This window comes from Dama dama, chromosome 3, assembly GCF_033118175.1.
Source record: "Dama dama isolate Ldn47 chromosome 3, ASM3311817v1, whole genome shotgun sequence".
In the NCBI taxonomy this organism is placed as follows: Eukaryota; Metazoa; Chordata; class Mammalia; order Artiodactyla; family Cervidae; genus Dama; species Dama dama.
In genome coordinates, this window is record NC_083683.1 from 29,466,638 (window position 1) to 29,483,885 (window position 17,248).

The 17,248-nt window shown below is 39.6% G+C and overlaps 2 protein-coding genes across 5 annotated transcripts in view; one reads left to right on the forward strand and one right to left on the reverse strand.

Moving 5' to 3' along the window:
• Window positions 1-904: 904 nt before the first annotated feature.
• On the reverse strand, window positions 905-7,301 carry CCDC59 (coiled-coil domain containing 59). Its single transcript, XM_061125317.1, has 4 exons — window positions 6,977-7,301; window positions 4,407-4,719; window positions 3,010-3,109; window positions 905-1,410 (listed from the first exon to the last, which is right to left on the reverse strand). The coding sequence occupies exons 1-4, from the start codon at window positions 7,125-7,127 to the stop codon at window positions 1,249-1,251; spliced, it is 726 nt and encodes a 241-aa protein (XP_060981300.1). The 5' UTR covers window positions 7,128-7,301; the 3' UTR covers window positions 905-1,248.
• A 15-nt stretch (window positions 7,302-7,316) lies between these two features.
• METTL25 (methyltransferase like 25) overlaps window positions 7,317-17,248 on the forward strand; it is a 121,553-nt gene continuing 111,621 nt past the window's right edge. For all 4 annotated transcript variants that reach the window (XM_061125298.1, XM_061125280.1, XM_061125289.1 and 1 more), the window contains exon 1: window positions 7,317-7,560. In XM_061125298.1, coding sequence (XP_060981281.1) covers window positions 7,317-7,560 — 244 coding nt within the window. The remainder of the gene's footprint in view (window positions 7,561-17,248) is intronic.

Genomic DNA, 17,248 nt, shown 5'->3' on the forward strand with positions numbered 1-17,248 from the left:
TTCTCCAGGGGATCTTCCCGACCTAGGGATGGAATCCCGTTCTCCTGCATTGCAGTCTCCTCAAACCCAGGTCTCCTGCAATTTACCATCTGAGCCACCAGGAAAGCCCATATAATATAATGTGCTGCAAATTACTAAGAACTGTTCTCTGTAATAAAGAATTCCTCTTTAGTAAGTCATGTTTCCTCAGCATCTCCTATTGCACTTTTAAATGCAGAATCATCAGTAGAGTTACCAAAACCTTAAAGCAACATTGAGGTGCACCTGTTACCACTTATAAAGGATAACATTTACTATGCAATGTTTTATGATTATTGCAGTTCGTTTATAATGTTGATAACTATCTGATTTTGCAGTGATTTCAAGGAAACAGGAGAAGCAGCACTGAAGTACGTTCCCTTGGTTCACAAAGGTACCAACAGACACAGCACTGGTAGGTCCTGTAACGTGTTCTTAAATGATATGGTCCCATAGGATCTGGAAAGCTTAAGACCTGCTCTGACACTGCTAGGTTGCCATCACCCTTCAAAAAATACTATACTATGCAGTGAGTTGGCAAAAAAGTTCATTCTGGTTTTTCTGTAAGTTATAGGAAAGCCCAAAGAAACTTTTTGGGCCAATCCATTACTTCCACTTAAGGGAATGATTATAAATATCAAACTGTGCTTTATGAAGACCACACTATAATGTGGTGCATAGAATATAATATGGTGTATAGAATATACATATATATATATATATAAAATATGGTGTATAGGATCAAACCCCTATAAAATGTACTGAAGATAAAACAAAGTTCAAGGGGGGGGTCTCTGCCTCCTTCAGGATTCCATAATTATAGAATTTTAGAACTCTAACAGTTCACTGCTAAACTTAAACATTTATTGAAATGATCTGTTGAAAGCTTTTCTCCCTTACTTTCAAAACTTTATTTCATCTGAATTTCATACAGTACAAAATTATTACATGCTTGAACTTGTCGTGCAAATAGCAGGTTCTTTCAGTTCTTAAGGGCAACCTTCCTACAGTGGCAAATAAATAAAAATCAAATCATACATAATGTAGAGCATATATAGAAAATTTTCTTTTATAAAAACAAAAATATTTGGACATCTTATATTTAATATAGCTTAGCCATTTAGTTTATGTTGACAAATTTAGTTACATGTTAGGAGGGACACTCCATATACAAAAGAACTCAATAGCAAGCATATAATTTAACGGCTGATTAGTCAGGCAACAACTGACTTAATTTTTTTCTTGTATTTTTTTTAGAAGATACTCCATTTGTAAATTCAAGTTTGGTTGGCCCTTTTTAGTCTTTTTGCTCAGTATTTTGAACACTTCCATTTTCTTCTTCTTGTAGAGCCTTTGAGCTTCTTCTCTCTCTTGTTTTCTCCTCTCAAATTCCTGAAATTATTAATGTATGTAATTTTCATTAGTGACAAACAGTAGATATTGTTCACAATTCTGTTGAGATAGCTATCACCACGCAAACACTTCAAGGCCTGTCCTAATTTTTCAAAATGTGAAATGCCACTAGTAATCACAGGAGTGTACTCTCTACCTTTACACGATCATATGTGCTACAGCATAGCATAATGCAACATTACTTAACAATTTTAATTTTACATATGAATAAAATCAAAGCACAAAGAGAGAAGGCACATTTAATAATTGCATCATTTAATTAGATCCACTAAAGAGTCAGAAGTGACTTTACTGAAATCATTTCTAGAATATCTGGCATTCTTTTAAATTTGCCATCTGACAGATTTAATTCAAGAAGTATTTCAATTCAAGAAGTACTTACTGACTGTACACTGTATATATGTAAAATATTGTGCTAGATATTATGAGTTTGATTATTTAAGAATTATCATGTTCATCTGATTTGCTAAGATCAACACTTAAATTCATTTGCACTTAAAGAAAAATAACTCAAAGTTATATAGATCTGAAAAGTACTACTTAAAATACTATATTCTTATATATAAAAGTTCTTGAAATAATACAATATGTGCAGTTTTTCAACTTCCCCTGTAACACATATAGCTTCCATATGACAGCCTTACATTTGTATGACGACATAATTAACAAAGTGCTTTCACATACATTACATAATTATATATATCAATATATTTTAATATGTAACAGAATTTTTTTTAATGTTATATGTTTTACAGTATAATGGCTCTTATTTCATCTGATATACTATTTATAAAGATGGCAGTATCAGAAGGTTGGTTTAAAAAGCAAAGTATACTGTAACAGTCTATGAAACAGAGGTTTAGTTTTTCCATGGAGAAATATTCCTACTTCACTCTAGTCTGCCATCAGTTTAAAAATAATCAAATAAATTTTACATGTTAAACCTCCAGATTTCTTAATTACACAATCTGTAAAACTAACACATACAAGAAATTATATGTCAGCACCAACTTGGGGGTCTTTTTGACTGACGTGCTAACCTTTTTAATGTGACAGATTAATAGAGCTTTAATGTAAGAAATATGAATTAACCACAGATAAACAATTTTGCTGAAGCTGCACATGGCTTTGTTCTACTCATTTTTAAAAAGCTATTATAATTGTGGGTTTATGAATGATAACAAAGCATGGTAACTTACTGCTAAGTTAATCTAGTAGGGTTTTTAATGAGCAAGAAAAACTCTTTACAATATTATTTTATTCTAATACCTCCCTCTGACTTCTACTTGCTTTCACGTAAATTTATAAAAATCTATATATTTTAGTAGTTCTCAAATTTTATTATGTATAATCTCTTCAGGCAATTGTTAAAAAATGACTATTACTATCACCTCTCAAGGGTAATATAAACAATGGAGGAATCAGAATGTTGAAATTCTCCAGCTCCTCTCAGATTATTCATTTACCCAGTAAATATTTACAGATGGGCATACTATGGGCCCCATATTTAGAAGATAAGCTTACATATACACTTAGGATAAAGAAAAATGAATCTAAATGTTTTAAGATGGATCTTACTTGTTTCTTAGCAGCTCGCTTGGCTTGTATCTGCTCATATTCTTCCTGCGCTTTTTGATTTGATGTTTTCTTTTTATTTTTCTTTGGAATATTAATGGAGCTTCGCAAGATAAATGAAAACAAATCATAAGTATTAAAAATAATATAACCAAAATTATGACAAAATTACATTAAATACAGTACTTATTAGTCAAATTTCACTAATTCAACTTAAAGCAGGGGGAGAGACATTGAAAGAAAGACATTAAATCTCGCTAGTAAGACGTCCAGATAACATTACAATTTTTGTTATACCTTTCAAGATATGAGTGAGTGAGTGAAGTCGCTCAGTCGATTCCAACTCTTTGTGACCCCATGGACTGTAGCCTACCAGATCTTCAGTCCATGGTATTTTCCAGGCAAGAATACTGGAGTGGGTTGCCATTTCCTTCTCCAGGGGATCTTCCTGACCCAGGGATCGAACCCCGGTCTCCCGCATTGTAGGCAGACGCTTTACCGTCTGAGCTACCAGGGAAGCCCTTTTCAAGATATAGAAGGTGATAAATGTAGTCTTGGAGAAATAGTTCAACCAGGGAAAATACAGAAAGTTCTGAAAGGTCCTAAAATGTTTAAAAGAGTAAACCAGCATATGAATGGTAGAAATGACAGACTGCAAAGGCATTAAATTGAAGGATGTTATGAAGGACGTTATGGGTGTACATGAACTTTAACCCCAAAGTTTTCTGACCAACTTGTCTCTATTCCATTTCATTTGTTTAATTGCAATCAAGTCTATGTTCTCTGGGGGAAAAAAATCCAAATTAACAATTGTAGTAGTAGTATTAGGAGCAATTAACAGTCATATACCACTTCCCATGTACCAAATGCCTTTTTAAGGACCATATATAAATGAAGTCATTTAATCATCACAACATCATGAGATAGGTCAGGGATATCATAGTCTATAAATAATCCATCCTAGGGTGTGCAACATGGTAGCTGTAAATCACGTACTTACTATTATTATTCCCATTTTAAAGAAGAGGACACTGGACACCAACATATTAAAGCCAACTCCAGAATCTATGATGCACTACACTATAATGCCTCTCAAAAGCTAGATTTTTAAAAACATAAATAGCAAGTGTTAACCATGGTCCAAATAAATGTACTTGAGAGGCTTAAATCTAAAACCCAGATCTCTTAATTTCATTCCATTGTTTATTAAGCTTACCTAACATAACTCAATCATTTAAGTTAACAAAAAAGCCTCCATGAAAATATTTTCACATAATCACTTTTGACTTCTGAAATGCCCTACGGCAAATTCCCATTACTATAGAAACTGTTCTACAATCTCTTTCACAAAATGCTACTTACATCCACAAAAAAGAATTTCAAAAGATTGTAATACCTACTTTATTCTTATGCTACACTGTTCTTCTGGCTGAGGCTGCTCAATGCTACAGTGTTCTTCAGACAAAGCCTGATCATTGCTACCGTGGTCTTCTGGCAAAGGCTGATCAACTTGTTCTTCTAACAGAGGCTGGTTAGCTTTTCTAAGCTGCTTCCTGAGTCTTTCCTCTTCAGCTAAATAAAGATGTTTCAGATGATCAGGATACCAATCTGTGAAGGGGGATTCACTTGGTGTTTGAGACTTCTTTTCCCTCCGGAGTAATTTCTTATAAGTTTGCTGAATCTTGAGTTTTCTTTGAAATGCAAAGCCTTGTCCTGTTGAAGAATACATCAGTCTTGAATTACTTTCTAAGAAAACACTGCATGAAAAATGCAGTTGTTAATTTAAAACAGAAAACTTTTTACACCATCATGTTCAGATGCTAGATTTCATTATGTTTTGCTTTAAAATGTTATTTCAAGAAAAGAAGTTCAAGCTACTGGAATAAATAGTATCTTGGTCCTTTACAAAAAGACTAACAGAAGTTGAGAAGAACTCAAGTGAGACTCTCAAAGAAGGAAAAACAACTAGAGTGTTGCACAACTCCAATTTATTGTACTCATAAATTAAACAGATGCATTAATTCATCTCAACACTTAATCTAGGTCTTCAATAAATACCGAAGTGGGGGAGGGGAACCCTCACTTCTATTCGACAGTATCTGAACCGAGAACTCCCAGATTGTTCAAGTTGGACTCAGAAAAGGCAAAGGAACCACAGATCAAATTGCCAACATCACTGGATCAGAGAAGAAGCAAGATAATTCCAGAAAAACATCTACTTCTGCTTCATTGACAACACTAAAGCCTTTGGCTGTGTGGATCACAACTGGAAAATTCTTCAAAAGATGGGAATACCAGACTACCTTACCTGCCTCCTGACAAACCTGTATGCAGATCAAGAAGCAAGTTAGAACTGGACATGGAAAAATGGACTGTTTCCAAATTGGGAAAGAAGTATGTCAATTATGTACATCGTCACCCTGCTTATTTAACTTATATGCAGAGTACATCACATGAAATGCTGGGCTGGAGGAAGCACAAGCTGGAATCGAGATTGCCAGGAGAAATATCAATAATCTCAGATATGCAGATGACATCACCCTTAGGGCAAAAAGCAAAGAGGAACTAAAGAGCCTCTTGATGAAGGGAAAAGAGGAGAGTGAAAAGGCTGGCTGAAGATTCAACATTCAAAAAATTAAGATCATGGTATCCGGCCCCATCACTTCATGGCAAATAGATGGGGAACAACGGAAAACAGTGACAGGCTTTATTTTCTTGGGCTCCAAAATCACTGCAGATAGTGACTGCAGCCATGAAACTGAAAGGGAATTAAAAGACGCTTACTCCTTGGAAGAAAAGCTATGACAAACCCAGACAGCATACTAAAAGGCAGAGACATTACTTTGCGGACAAAGGTCCATCTAGTGAAAGCTATCGTTTTTCCAGTAGTCATGTACGGATGTGAGAGTTGGACCATAAAGAAGGCTGCGGTTGAAGAAGTGATGCTTTTGAACACCTATGGTGTTGGAGAAGACTCTTCAGCATCCTCTGGATTGCAAGGGTATTAAACCAGTCAACCCTAAAGAAACAGAACCCTGAATATTCATTGGAAGGACTGACATTGAAGCTGAAGCTCCAATACTCTGGCCACCTGCTGTGAAGAGTTGACTCACAGAAAAGACCCTGATGCTGGGAAATATTAAAAAGGGGACGACAGAGAACAAGATGGCAGGATGGCATCACCAAGTTTGAGCAAGTTCGTGGAGATGGTGAAGGACAGGGAAGCCCGGGGCGCTGCAGTCCATGAGGTCGCAAAAAGTCAGACACAATTGAGTTAACAACCCACTCCAGTATTCTGGACTGGAGAATTCCATGGACTGAAGAGCCTGTCAGGCTACAGTCCATGGGGTCGCAGAGTCAGACATGACTGAGAGACTTGCACTTCACTTCACATCTATTATTTTACCTTAGAAAACTACCCTATGACTGATTTTTTAAAAGTAATTCAACATTAACCAGGTTAGATGGTACTGTATGACTTTCTCAACAGCAATTATCAGAAAACTGTACTTATTTAAGATTTACGTATTCTATATGGGATTTAAGGGTACTTACGGCAAAATAAGACGAAAAATACAAACTAAAGAAAAGTAATAAAGATAGCAAGAGAAAAATAAACAGTTCTGTGATATTTTTAATTAGTAAGGGTGCGAATCGGTAAATTTCTGGCTTGCTTTCTAGTCTTTACTGTAATACATGCAGGTTTCATGGGGAAAATGTAAAGGAAAGAGTTCTGATATTTAAAAAATGAGCGTTAAGTCGAGAAAAATGTTTAAAGATTTAGAGTGAGCAACACTTCCTTGCTTTCTCATCCAGAGCTCTGAAAACCCCACGGCTTCAGCGAACCTGAAGCCTGGCTCCAAGTAGTGCCGGGTCTGGTTCCTAAATCCTTCCCAGCTTGGGAGGATGGCGTATCCGAAGATTTCGCAGGGCCGAGAACTTGTAAAAGGCTGCCTTCTTACATACATACCTTCTCGAACGCTCCCCGAAAAGGCTTGCAGATGATTAGGTCGCCACGTTTTCCGTTTCACATTCTTATTTCTGAATTCAACCTGTGAAATTCCTCCAGGCGTCCCCAAACTCCCTGTCCGCCCCCTTCGTGCCGGCCACACGGGCGCCATGGCACACCAACCAAGGCGCAGGAAAAACACGACGGACTCAGTCAAAATACGTCATCAGGCAGAAGCAATCCATCCGCCTACCCCAAAAGCCACATCTGAGTTCTACTTATCCGGCCTTTCCTGCTTCCCACCGAGCCCTTGCCTCGCGGCCACGTTTGCGCCACCTACAGTCCGGGAGGGTGGGGCGTCATGGCTGCTTCTGGCCAGCTCCCGGTGACCCAGGACCTGTCCTCGTTACGTGCCAAGTTGCAGAAGCTGCTGCGGTTCCTGAGGGAAGCCCTGCCCATTTCTAATGCACATACGGTGGACTTCTACACGGAGTCTGTGTGGCAGAAACTGGTTGACTTGCCCCCAGAGACGGTGCTGTCGGCGCTCAGGACGTCCGCGGCGGCGTCAGAGGCGTGCCCCCTAGAGGAAGCCGGGAGAATGTCAGGTGAATGGCGGGTGGGAGGGGCGGGCCCGAAGGCGGGGAGAGACCCCGGGCCCTGGGTGGCGTGCCGGGTCGCGGAAGTCGAGCAGACGCCTGTGCGGGCGGGGAGCGGGCCCTGGCGGATTGCTGCGTGGGGAGGAGCGCAGCCGCTTTCCCGCCTCGTGGTACCGTGGCGCCTGGACTCGCCTGTCGGACCTCTAGTCTTCCCCGGGTGCTTTTGTATTTCCACAATTTAAAAAGAACAAGAAACAGTGCTAGGACCTTTCTTTAGTAATTCAACAGTAATTCTTTTGATTGGAGGGAAACGCGGAACAGTGCTTACAGATTCCGTGTGAAAACACAGCAGAAGATGTCATCACCTAACGTGATGAACAGAGACATTACTTTGCCAACAGATGTCCGTCTAGTCAAGGCTCTGGTTTTTCCAGTGGTCATGTATGGATGTGAGAGTTGGACTATAAAGAAAGCTGAGCGCCAAAGAATTGATGCTTTTGAACTGTGGTATTGGAGAAAACTCTTGAGAGTCCCTTGGACTGCAAGGAGATCCAACCAGTCCATCCTAAAGGAGATCAGTCCTGGGTGTTCATTGAAAGGACTGATGTTGAAGCTGGAACTCCAATATTTGGGCCACCTGATGTGAAGAGCTGACTCATTGGAAAAGACCCTGATGCTGGTCTTGGGGGCAGGAAGAGAAAGGGACAAAAGAGGAAGAGATGGTTGAATGGCGTCACCAACTCAATGGGCATGAGTTTGGTTGGACTCCGGGAGTTGGTGATGGACAGGGAGGCCTGGCGTGCTGCGGTTCATGGGGTCGCAAAGAGTCTGACACGACTGAGCGACTGAACTGAAACTGAACCGTGAGTCTTTTGGATTCTTGATTAAGATCATTTCAAATGGTGATTATGACCAAGAAGAAAGTGTGAAGTCACCCAGTGGTGTCCGACTCTTTGAGACCCTAATGGACTGCTGCACACCAGGCCTCCCTGTCCCTCACCGCCCCCTGAAGTTTGCCCAAGTTCATGATCCTTGCATTGGTGATGCCATCAAACCGTCTCACCCTCTGCCCTGGCCTACCGCCTTCAGTCTTTCCCAGCATCAGGGTCTTTTCCAATGAGTCAGCTCTTTGCATAAGATGGCCAAAGTCTTGGAGCTTCCGCTTCAGCATCAGTCCTTCCAATGAGTATTCAGGGTTGATTTCCTTTAAGATTGACTGGTTTGATCTCCTTGCGCTCCAAGGGACTCTGAAGAGCCTTATCTAGCACCACAGTTGGAAGGCATCAATTCTTTGGCGCTCTGCCTTCTTTGGGGTCCAGCTCTCACAACTGTGTATGATCACTGGGAAGACCATAGCCTTGACTGTTCAGGGACCTTTGTGGGCAAAGTGATGTCTCTGCTTTTTAATATATTGTCTAGGTTTGTCATAGCTTTCCTTCCAAGGAGCAAAAGGGTCTTTTAATTTCATGGCTGCCGTCACCATCTGCTGTGATTTTGGAGCCCCAAAAAATAAAGTCTGTCACCATTTCCATTTTCGCCCATCTATTTGATGGGACTGGATGCCGTGAGCTTCATGTTTTGAATGTTGAGTTTTAAGTCTATTCAACAATAATAGACTCTAGATCAGGATATTCACTTTTGAAATGTATCTTACACTGTTACATTTTTTTATTTAAGATAGTCAATTCTACAAATGGTCAGCTGCCTCTAGTATTAAAAATGATTTTTATAATGTATGTTTGTAAAATAATATTAATTTTTGTGTAAAGATTGTGAAAAGATGGACATTCTCTCCATTGTTTTATGAGATTTATTGTTTGTGACAAAGAAGTACATTTATGGCTCTTTGACCAGATTTATATCTTACTAAAGAATTGTTAGCCACCCTGTAGGGTGTAATTTAGCTGTTAAATTTTTAGACTGTTTAGTCAGACAGGGTACAGATTCCAGTTCTACCAGCTCTGTTATCTCAGGGAAGTTCGTTCATTCATTCATTCAGGGAACATTTACTTAGTGCCTGCTCTGCGCCAGTACTTTTCTAGGAGCTAGTTTCAGTGTGGAGGAGGTGCGGGTGGAAGCAGGAAGACAAGCCGGAAGGCTATTAAAATAGTCCAGGATGGACTTCGGATAATGGCCAGTTGAAGAGATCAGGCAGTTTCTCCAGCAGATAGCCATGACAAACACTGACTAGATTATTAAAGACAACCTTTGGAAGTCTCTAGAAGATGACCAAACAGGGACAGAAATATGAGAAGAGTTTGTCTTGAGAGATTGCTACTGATTGGGAAGAACTGTTGAATTCATGACTTTCTTGCGGGTTGTCAATGGAAAATGACATCCTTCCCAGCCCAAGATCGTCATGACAGAGTTCAGATCAGAGCAGATGGGAATTGAAGAAGTGCCTTCTGGAAGGAGGGCCACAGAAGGACTGAGATCTAAGATATGAATGGAAACCTGAATCACCAGACTGCACCCACCCACCCACACACCAACCCAGAGAGTCCCACAAAAACGCTGCCAAAGCTAGGGGGATGGTGACCCTTGGAAAGACAGAGCTCCCGGGGAGATGTGTAGGCTTGCTGCAACTTCGACAGAGTGTGTTCCCCAAAGTGTACACAGCTTGGGTAGCAAAAAGCGAAAGCCTGTTTGAATTCCTGTATCAAAGGGCAGAATTCGGGGCTGGTGGGATGACTGGAAACTTGGGCTGGGTTGCCTTGGGAGCAAACTTAACCACAGAGAGATTGAAACTGCCCCCCCCCCCCAACACCCCCAATCTGACTGTCACGTGTACTCAAGTCTTTATCTGCTGCTGAACTGGGCAGGCCCGGGATATGCTGGGGAGAGGGTGCTGTGAATCAGCAGCTGCGCAGAGACGCTGGCTGCTGCATGGGGAAGGGCAGACAGATTTCAGCGTGGGGCCAAGCAAGTTCACTTCTCTCAGTACAGCATCCGAATCCTTAGGGAAATAAAACAGATCCCCTGCAGTAAGTTACCCACAATGATGCTTTTCAACCAAAAACTGCTCTGCGCAGAGAAAAAGTGTGAGTCCTGCTCAAAACAGTGATTGCACGTGAGCCCTGGTGCTCACCGTAAGTAGCTGTGTTCAGCAAAGAAAAAGTGTGACCCCAGGTGGGGCAAATAAGTTAATGGGAGCCGACCCTGATTGGCCTCAGATGTTGGATTTAGGTGGCTATTATCAATATGTTCAAAGAAGCAGAACAAAGTAGCCTAATAATTAAGGGAAACACAATAATTGTATGACCTCTCATAATTCTTTTAGTTGGAAGAGTACACACTCATTGATCCATAGTTATATTAATATTACACAATGTTACATGTTTTCTGTTGCTGATAACAGGCTCACACACCGTTTCTGTGGGTCAGCAATTCAGGAGCAGATGGACTGGCGGATGGAGCTTAGGGTCTCATGGTTTCACAGTCAAGATGTTGCAGCTGCTGAAGGCTTGATGGGAGTTGGAGAGCTTGCCTCCACAGTGTCTCACTCACAGAGGTGACTGGCTGGTGCTGCCTGTCGGGACAAGGCCTCTGCTGCTCGGCACGTGAGCTTCTCCCTGGGGCTGCTTCCATGGGAGCTGCTGTGTTTGCAGATGTTTTTGTTCCTGTCTGTGCTCAGGATCGTGGACTTGGCCTGGTCGCAGACTTGGTCTGCTCTTGGGGTACTGTACATGTTTTCACGTTTAAGAGGGAAGCGTGTGGTCTGTGCCACTGCCAGCCCAGCTATGAGTTGCTCTCTGTCACAGCTGATTGCTATTGTCATTTTTTTTCCTTTTTCAAAGGAAAATTACCTGTCTTACAAAGGTGTAGTAAAGATGAAAGATGATGAGATCTGGCTCCTGATACAGAACTGGAAATATAGCATGGATTCAACAAATTGTGGCTAATAAATGATGAGGGTTGTGGTAATGATGATTGTGATGGTGATGATTTAATAGGTCTTTCTTTCCTTAGAAAAAAAAATAGATTGTCAAGAACCTCTGGAAATGTATATGCTCCTATAGCAACCTGTATATTTCATATATTAACATGTCATGTGGTTTTCATTGTCCACTGACTTCTTTGTCTCAGTTAGATTAAAAAACAAAAGTACAGCATTTGCCTTCTTTGTTTTTGTGTTCTTAGCACATTGAACAGTTTCTGGCATACAGATGAATAAATTATTCTTAAAGAATGAAGTGAAGCATAGATCTATAAAGAATGTTATCGAAGGCAGTTCTGGAAATATGGTACTGAACTAGATAGCTGTTATTTCTGATATTATATTTATCACCATTGTTTTTATATGGCTTATCCCAGCTAATAGGCTTTATAACTTAACTTGAGAAGATAGAAAACAGTAACTATTCTTTCCCTCTGTGAAAATACAGTACTTGATTTAATACACTGAAGATTACAGAAAGATACCCTGGGAATCTGGGGATAAAATCAAGGCAGGAATCATTTCAGGCTAAATTTTTTTAAAGTTTATTACATATATAGGTGAGATTAACCATCTGCAGGAAAAAAAAAATCAGTAGTGATACCTTGTAAGTACTTTACTAATAAACAAGTGTTCTACATTTCATCTTGGGGATTAAGATTTTGTTTTACACACTTCAAGGGAACCAAACTTTTTTGGAAGTAATGATTATATATGTAAATCTGTAACATTCTCAAGTGAATTATCTTTTGGTCTTCAGGAATTAATTGGTCTTCCTAAGTATAGAGAAATCTTTCAAAAGCAAAACAGAAGAGGTATTCTGATTTAGGATAGCCAAAACAGTTTATGAAACAGAAATAGATCAAGACTACACAGGCAGCTCAACCAGCTACCCAGCTTGATTAAGAATTTTTTAAGAATATCTGGCTTTATCTGCCCTAGTTGCAATTCTAAAATTAGGAAAGAGTGTCCTCTCAAATGAATGATATGGGCTATTGTTGTAAATGTATTTCTTACTGTAAATTAATAAATTATAAAGTCAGTTTCTTGTAAGTTTGCTTAGAATCAGTTGTGGAAAACCCATTCAGCTTTAAGGAAATACAGTTCCTGTGCCTGTAAAGCCAGCCTCCGTGACTTTGCCAAAGCCCAGGGCTGCTCCGAGACTCTGCCTGAGCCTCCAGGGCCTCTCTTGACTCTTCTTTCGGCTGCTTGAGGCCATATGCAGCATCTCCTGTTTCTTCTTGTCATCACTCACATGATCCTTACCAGGCATGGGTGCTGAATAAATGTTTAGAATTGGTTCCTTTTGGTGAGCATCTGCATAATTAATTTACTATCATTTGAACTGAACGACACAGGAAGTTTTTGCCTACGATAGATTATGTCATTGAAGTTTCCCTTAAATTATTTTTATTGCATCTCAATAGATTAAATTGCTTCTTGGCCATTCTAAGTATTTTTTGTTGGTGGTGGTGATGGTGGTGATTATGGTGCATTAAAATTACACTCACATTTAATTTGAAACACATGAAACAAAAGCATATTGGAAATAGAAAGTGAGAACAGCAGAGAAATAATTAGTGTCATCTGTTTTACTCTGTTGTGTTTATCTTTTCACTCTCCATATGTATTTTCCTGAACTCTGTTCTCCCTTTTCATGTTTCTTGGATCTTTTTAGGAGACTTCAAGTGTGGACATAATTTCACAGGACAAAACGATAGTGGCAAGTGTCAGCCCAGTTTCTTGGGTTGCCACTATATTTGTGTGTTAAGAGTGAACAAAAATGCAAACACATCTGTGGGAATGTGTTTGGATATTGGTCATCATTTTTAACTTAGTCGATGTATAGAAAGTACTTCTGATTGTTCCTTTTAGATGGAGCCATTTAGAACTTGAATTTAAAAAAAAGAAAAAGAACTTGAATTTATTTTCTAGTTTTTAACGGTTACCCTCCTCCCCCCGGTCACCCAGGTTCTGATTTCCATCATAATTCAGGTATAAATAAACTGAGTAAAACAAAGTTTATGGAGAGTCCTCTTATCTATGGCAGTTTTCTCCGTCAGCCTACTCAAATTATATTTAGCCAATCTGAATAAATTTAAGTGTCTTCCATTTATCTAGATACTCATATTATTTGTTTGAATTATCAAATCATTAACCTTTCACTGGAAATATGCTATTGTGGTATCCTGTCTTCATGGTTTTATCATGATTTAAATTCTTAAGTTGAATTAAAAAAAAAAACCTTGCCTAGAAGGCTTCCTATCTAATGGGGTCTACATGTATTTTTTGTTTTTTCACCTCTTCACTTCAGTGATTAAAAAGGTTCTCTATAAATGACATTAGCAATCTTCTTGTTATGTAGGCTCATAATCTGCCAGCTCTTCTTCCTCCGTTTCTCATGCATCTGCTGCTTCCCACAGCAAATAGTTCAGCTTCCTCCTTTTTCAATCTTGTGACAAAATTTTAGCAATAACTTCCAAATTGTTCTTGCTTTCAGACTATTTCAATTGCTTCTCCATTTAAACTGCTTTCCAGTGATCTTCCAGAATCACAGTTCTCATCTTGTTATTCTTTTACTCAAAAGTCATCTAGTGGGTCTTCATTTCCTGCAAAACAAAGCTCTTCACCTTCGATGTTATCTACTATCTTTTTTCCAGCTGGAACCTCAGCTGATAGTGTAAGCAAATAGGAGAAGCATGTACAGAATATGGGTTTTGTGATTGTCACATACAGCTTTGAATCCTTTCTCTGTTACTCTAGAGCTGTGTAATCTTGTGTGGGCTTCCCTGGTAGCACAGACGGTAGAGTCTGCCAGCAGTGTGGGAGACTGGGTTCCATCCCTGGGTTGGGAAGAGCCCCTGGAGAAGGAAATGGCAACCCACTCCAGTATCCTTGCCTGAAAAATTCCATGGATGGAGTAGAATCTTGTGTGAATTAGTAAAGCTTTTGAGCCTCAGTTTCTTCATTTGAAAAATGGAAATCATAATTACTGTCTGAAAGGGTTGTGTAGAAGTTAATGAGATACCTGTGAAAACCTAGCACATAACTGAGTGAGCATTTAATAAACATTAGCCATCATTTCCATATTTTGCTTTCCTCACATAGAGGTGGATAGGCTGAGAGTCAGAAGACTGGGTTCTAGTTCATAGCTGACTCTGATTAGCTGTGTGTCTTGCACAGGGCAATTTGATCTCTGGTTCCTCTGGCTTTTCTAAAACCAGCTTGAACATCTGGAAGTTCATGGTTCACGTATTGCTGAAGCCTGGCTTGGAGAATTTTGAGCATTACTTTACTAGTGTGTGGGATGAGTGCAAGTGTGTGGTAGTTTCAGCATTCTTTGGCATTGCCTTTCTTTGGGATTGAATGAAAACTGATCTTTTCCAGTCCTATGGCCACTGCTGAGTTTTCCAAATTTGCTGGCATATTGAGTGCAGCACTTTCACAGCATCATCTTTTAGGATTTGAAATAGCTCAACTGGAATTCCATCACTTCCACTATCTTTGCTCGTAGTGATGCTTCCTACCTAAGGTGTTCATTGGAAGGACTGATGTTGAAGTTGAAACTCCAGTACTTTGGCCACCTGATGCGAAGAGCTGACTCATTTGAAAAGACCCTGATGCTGGGAAAGATTGAAGGCAGGAGGAGAGGGGGATGACAGAGGATGAGATGGCTGGATGGCATCACCGACTCAGTGGACATGAGTTTGTGTAAACTCCGGGAGTTGGTGATGGACAGGGAGGCCTGGTATGCTGTGGTTCATGGGGTCGCAAAGAGCTGGACATGACTGAGCAACTGGACTGAACTGAACTTGCAAAGGGCATTTAGTTGTGCAATGAGGAAGCATCAACTTCCTTATCTAAGGAGATACCTAGGGTGTGCATCAATAACTGAGGCAGAAGAAGAGCCAGCCTGTCTCATATGGCTATAAACATCTCTTGAATGACCTATATATATATATATATATATATATATATACATATTTTTTTTTTAGCTAACTCACACAAGTCTAGAATTGCAGCTTCTCTTAAAAGAAAAATAGAAGATGTGGCTCCCCAAAGTTCTAAAGATTATGGCTCTTGGTTTGTGGACTTCAGGCACTTTCCGTGTACCCCTGAAAATGCATTCAGGAGTTTGCTTCACATTCTCAAAGGAGACCAAGAACCAAAAATAACTATGGATCATCTGGGTAAAAGACATCTAGTGTTGCTTCTAGTGCACAAAATGTAATGACAAATTTTTTACCTCCAGATTTTATTAGTTCCTCTTGTTAAAGCCATGATCACAATGAAAGCCTGAGTCAAACTGAATTTTTTTTAAAAAATCTTTATTGAATTTGTTACAGTATTGCTTTTGTCTTATGTTTTGATTTTTTGGCCATGAGGCATGTGAGATCTTAGCTCTTCACAGGGAACGAACTCGCAACCCTTGCGTTGGAAGGTAAAGTCTTAACCACTGAAGTCCCCAAGCTGAATCTTGAGATGAAAAAGCTTATAACCTAGTCATCATTGGGTCATGCCAATAAATGATTGAACTTCCCACATGAGTATGAGTTCCCACATGAACTTCCCAGGTCACCTTTGATTATGAAGATGACTAAACTAATATGATGTCAATTCTGGATTTCTAAGATACGTCTTCAACCAAAGAGGAAGGGTCAGAGTATAAGGGGACACTATTACCAACACTTCTCTCAGTCATTCCCTCTCCCCCATTTATCTAATGCTTCTGCTGTCTTGTTGCCTGAATGTGCCATGCCTTGTACCCCTCCCTAATTTTTTTCATGTAACTCCCTTTGCCTGGAACTCTCTCCTGGAACATTATCTATTTAACTTATGCTAAATCTATAACAGAGCTAGTCATTTGTGTACTGTTTTATTCCTTCCTTCATTAGAGCACTTAGCGTGTTGTGTTGTGATGACGTGTTTCCTTCAGTCCTCCTTTTCTGTGCGTTCCGGTATTGTAAGGGCCACGCAGTAGGCTCTCATTAAATGTTTGTTGAATTTAATACAGTTAGATAAAGAGTATATGGGCATTCCAGATAGATAGAACAGTGCAAGCAAACAGGGAAGGTGGAAAACTGTAAAACATGGACAGTAGGAACATAAAACCAAGTATTCACAAATTTTTACATAGCTAAAGTCAGAATAAACTATTGCAGCCAGTATTCCAAACATCTATCATGGAGATGTTTGGAATCATCCATCCATGGGGACACTGGTTAGGATCCCTTAGTGGTAGTCTAGAGATGAAGGATGTGCCTGGTTTAAGATGATGGCAATGAGAATACAAAGGAACTGGTAGTTTTAAAATATGTTATACAGAGAAAATCAGTAGTTCTTGGTGACTGTTATTTATATATGGTTCAAAGAAGTGGGGAAATCAAAGATAATTTCAAGAGATTGATTGTGGGACTATCTTGAAGAATAATAATGAATGTTACCATTAGCAAAATTAGTAAAATCAGCTGAGGGAGCTGGTTGGGGAAATAATGCATTCAATTCTAGATATATTGTGTTTGAGGTCACCCAAATAGAGATACTTAAGGATTCACATTCATTGACCCCAGCCATTCACATACCACCTTAGATTTTTAGAATTAGCTCCCATGTTTTATCTGAGTAGTATAAATTATCACTGCTCTGGGCTACAAAGACCAGAAGTGACTAAAGCGAATTTAATTCTATTGATACTTGAGAGGAAGGGATGGGCAGTCCTTGAGCATCTCTTCTATGACTTCTGCAAGATCAGTATTCTTC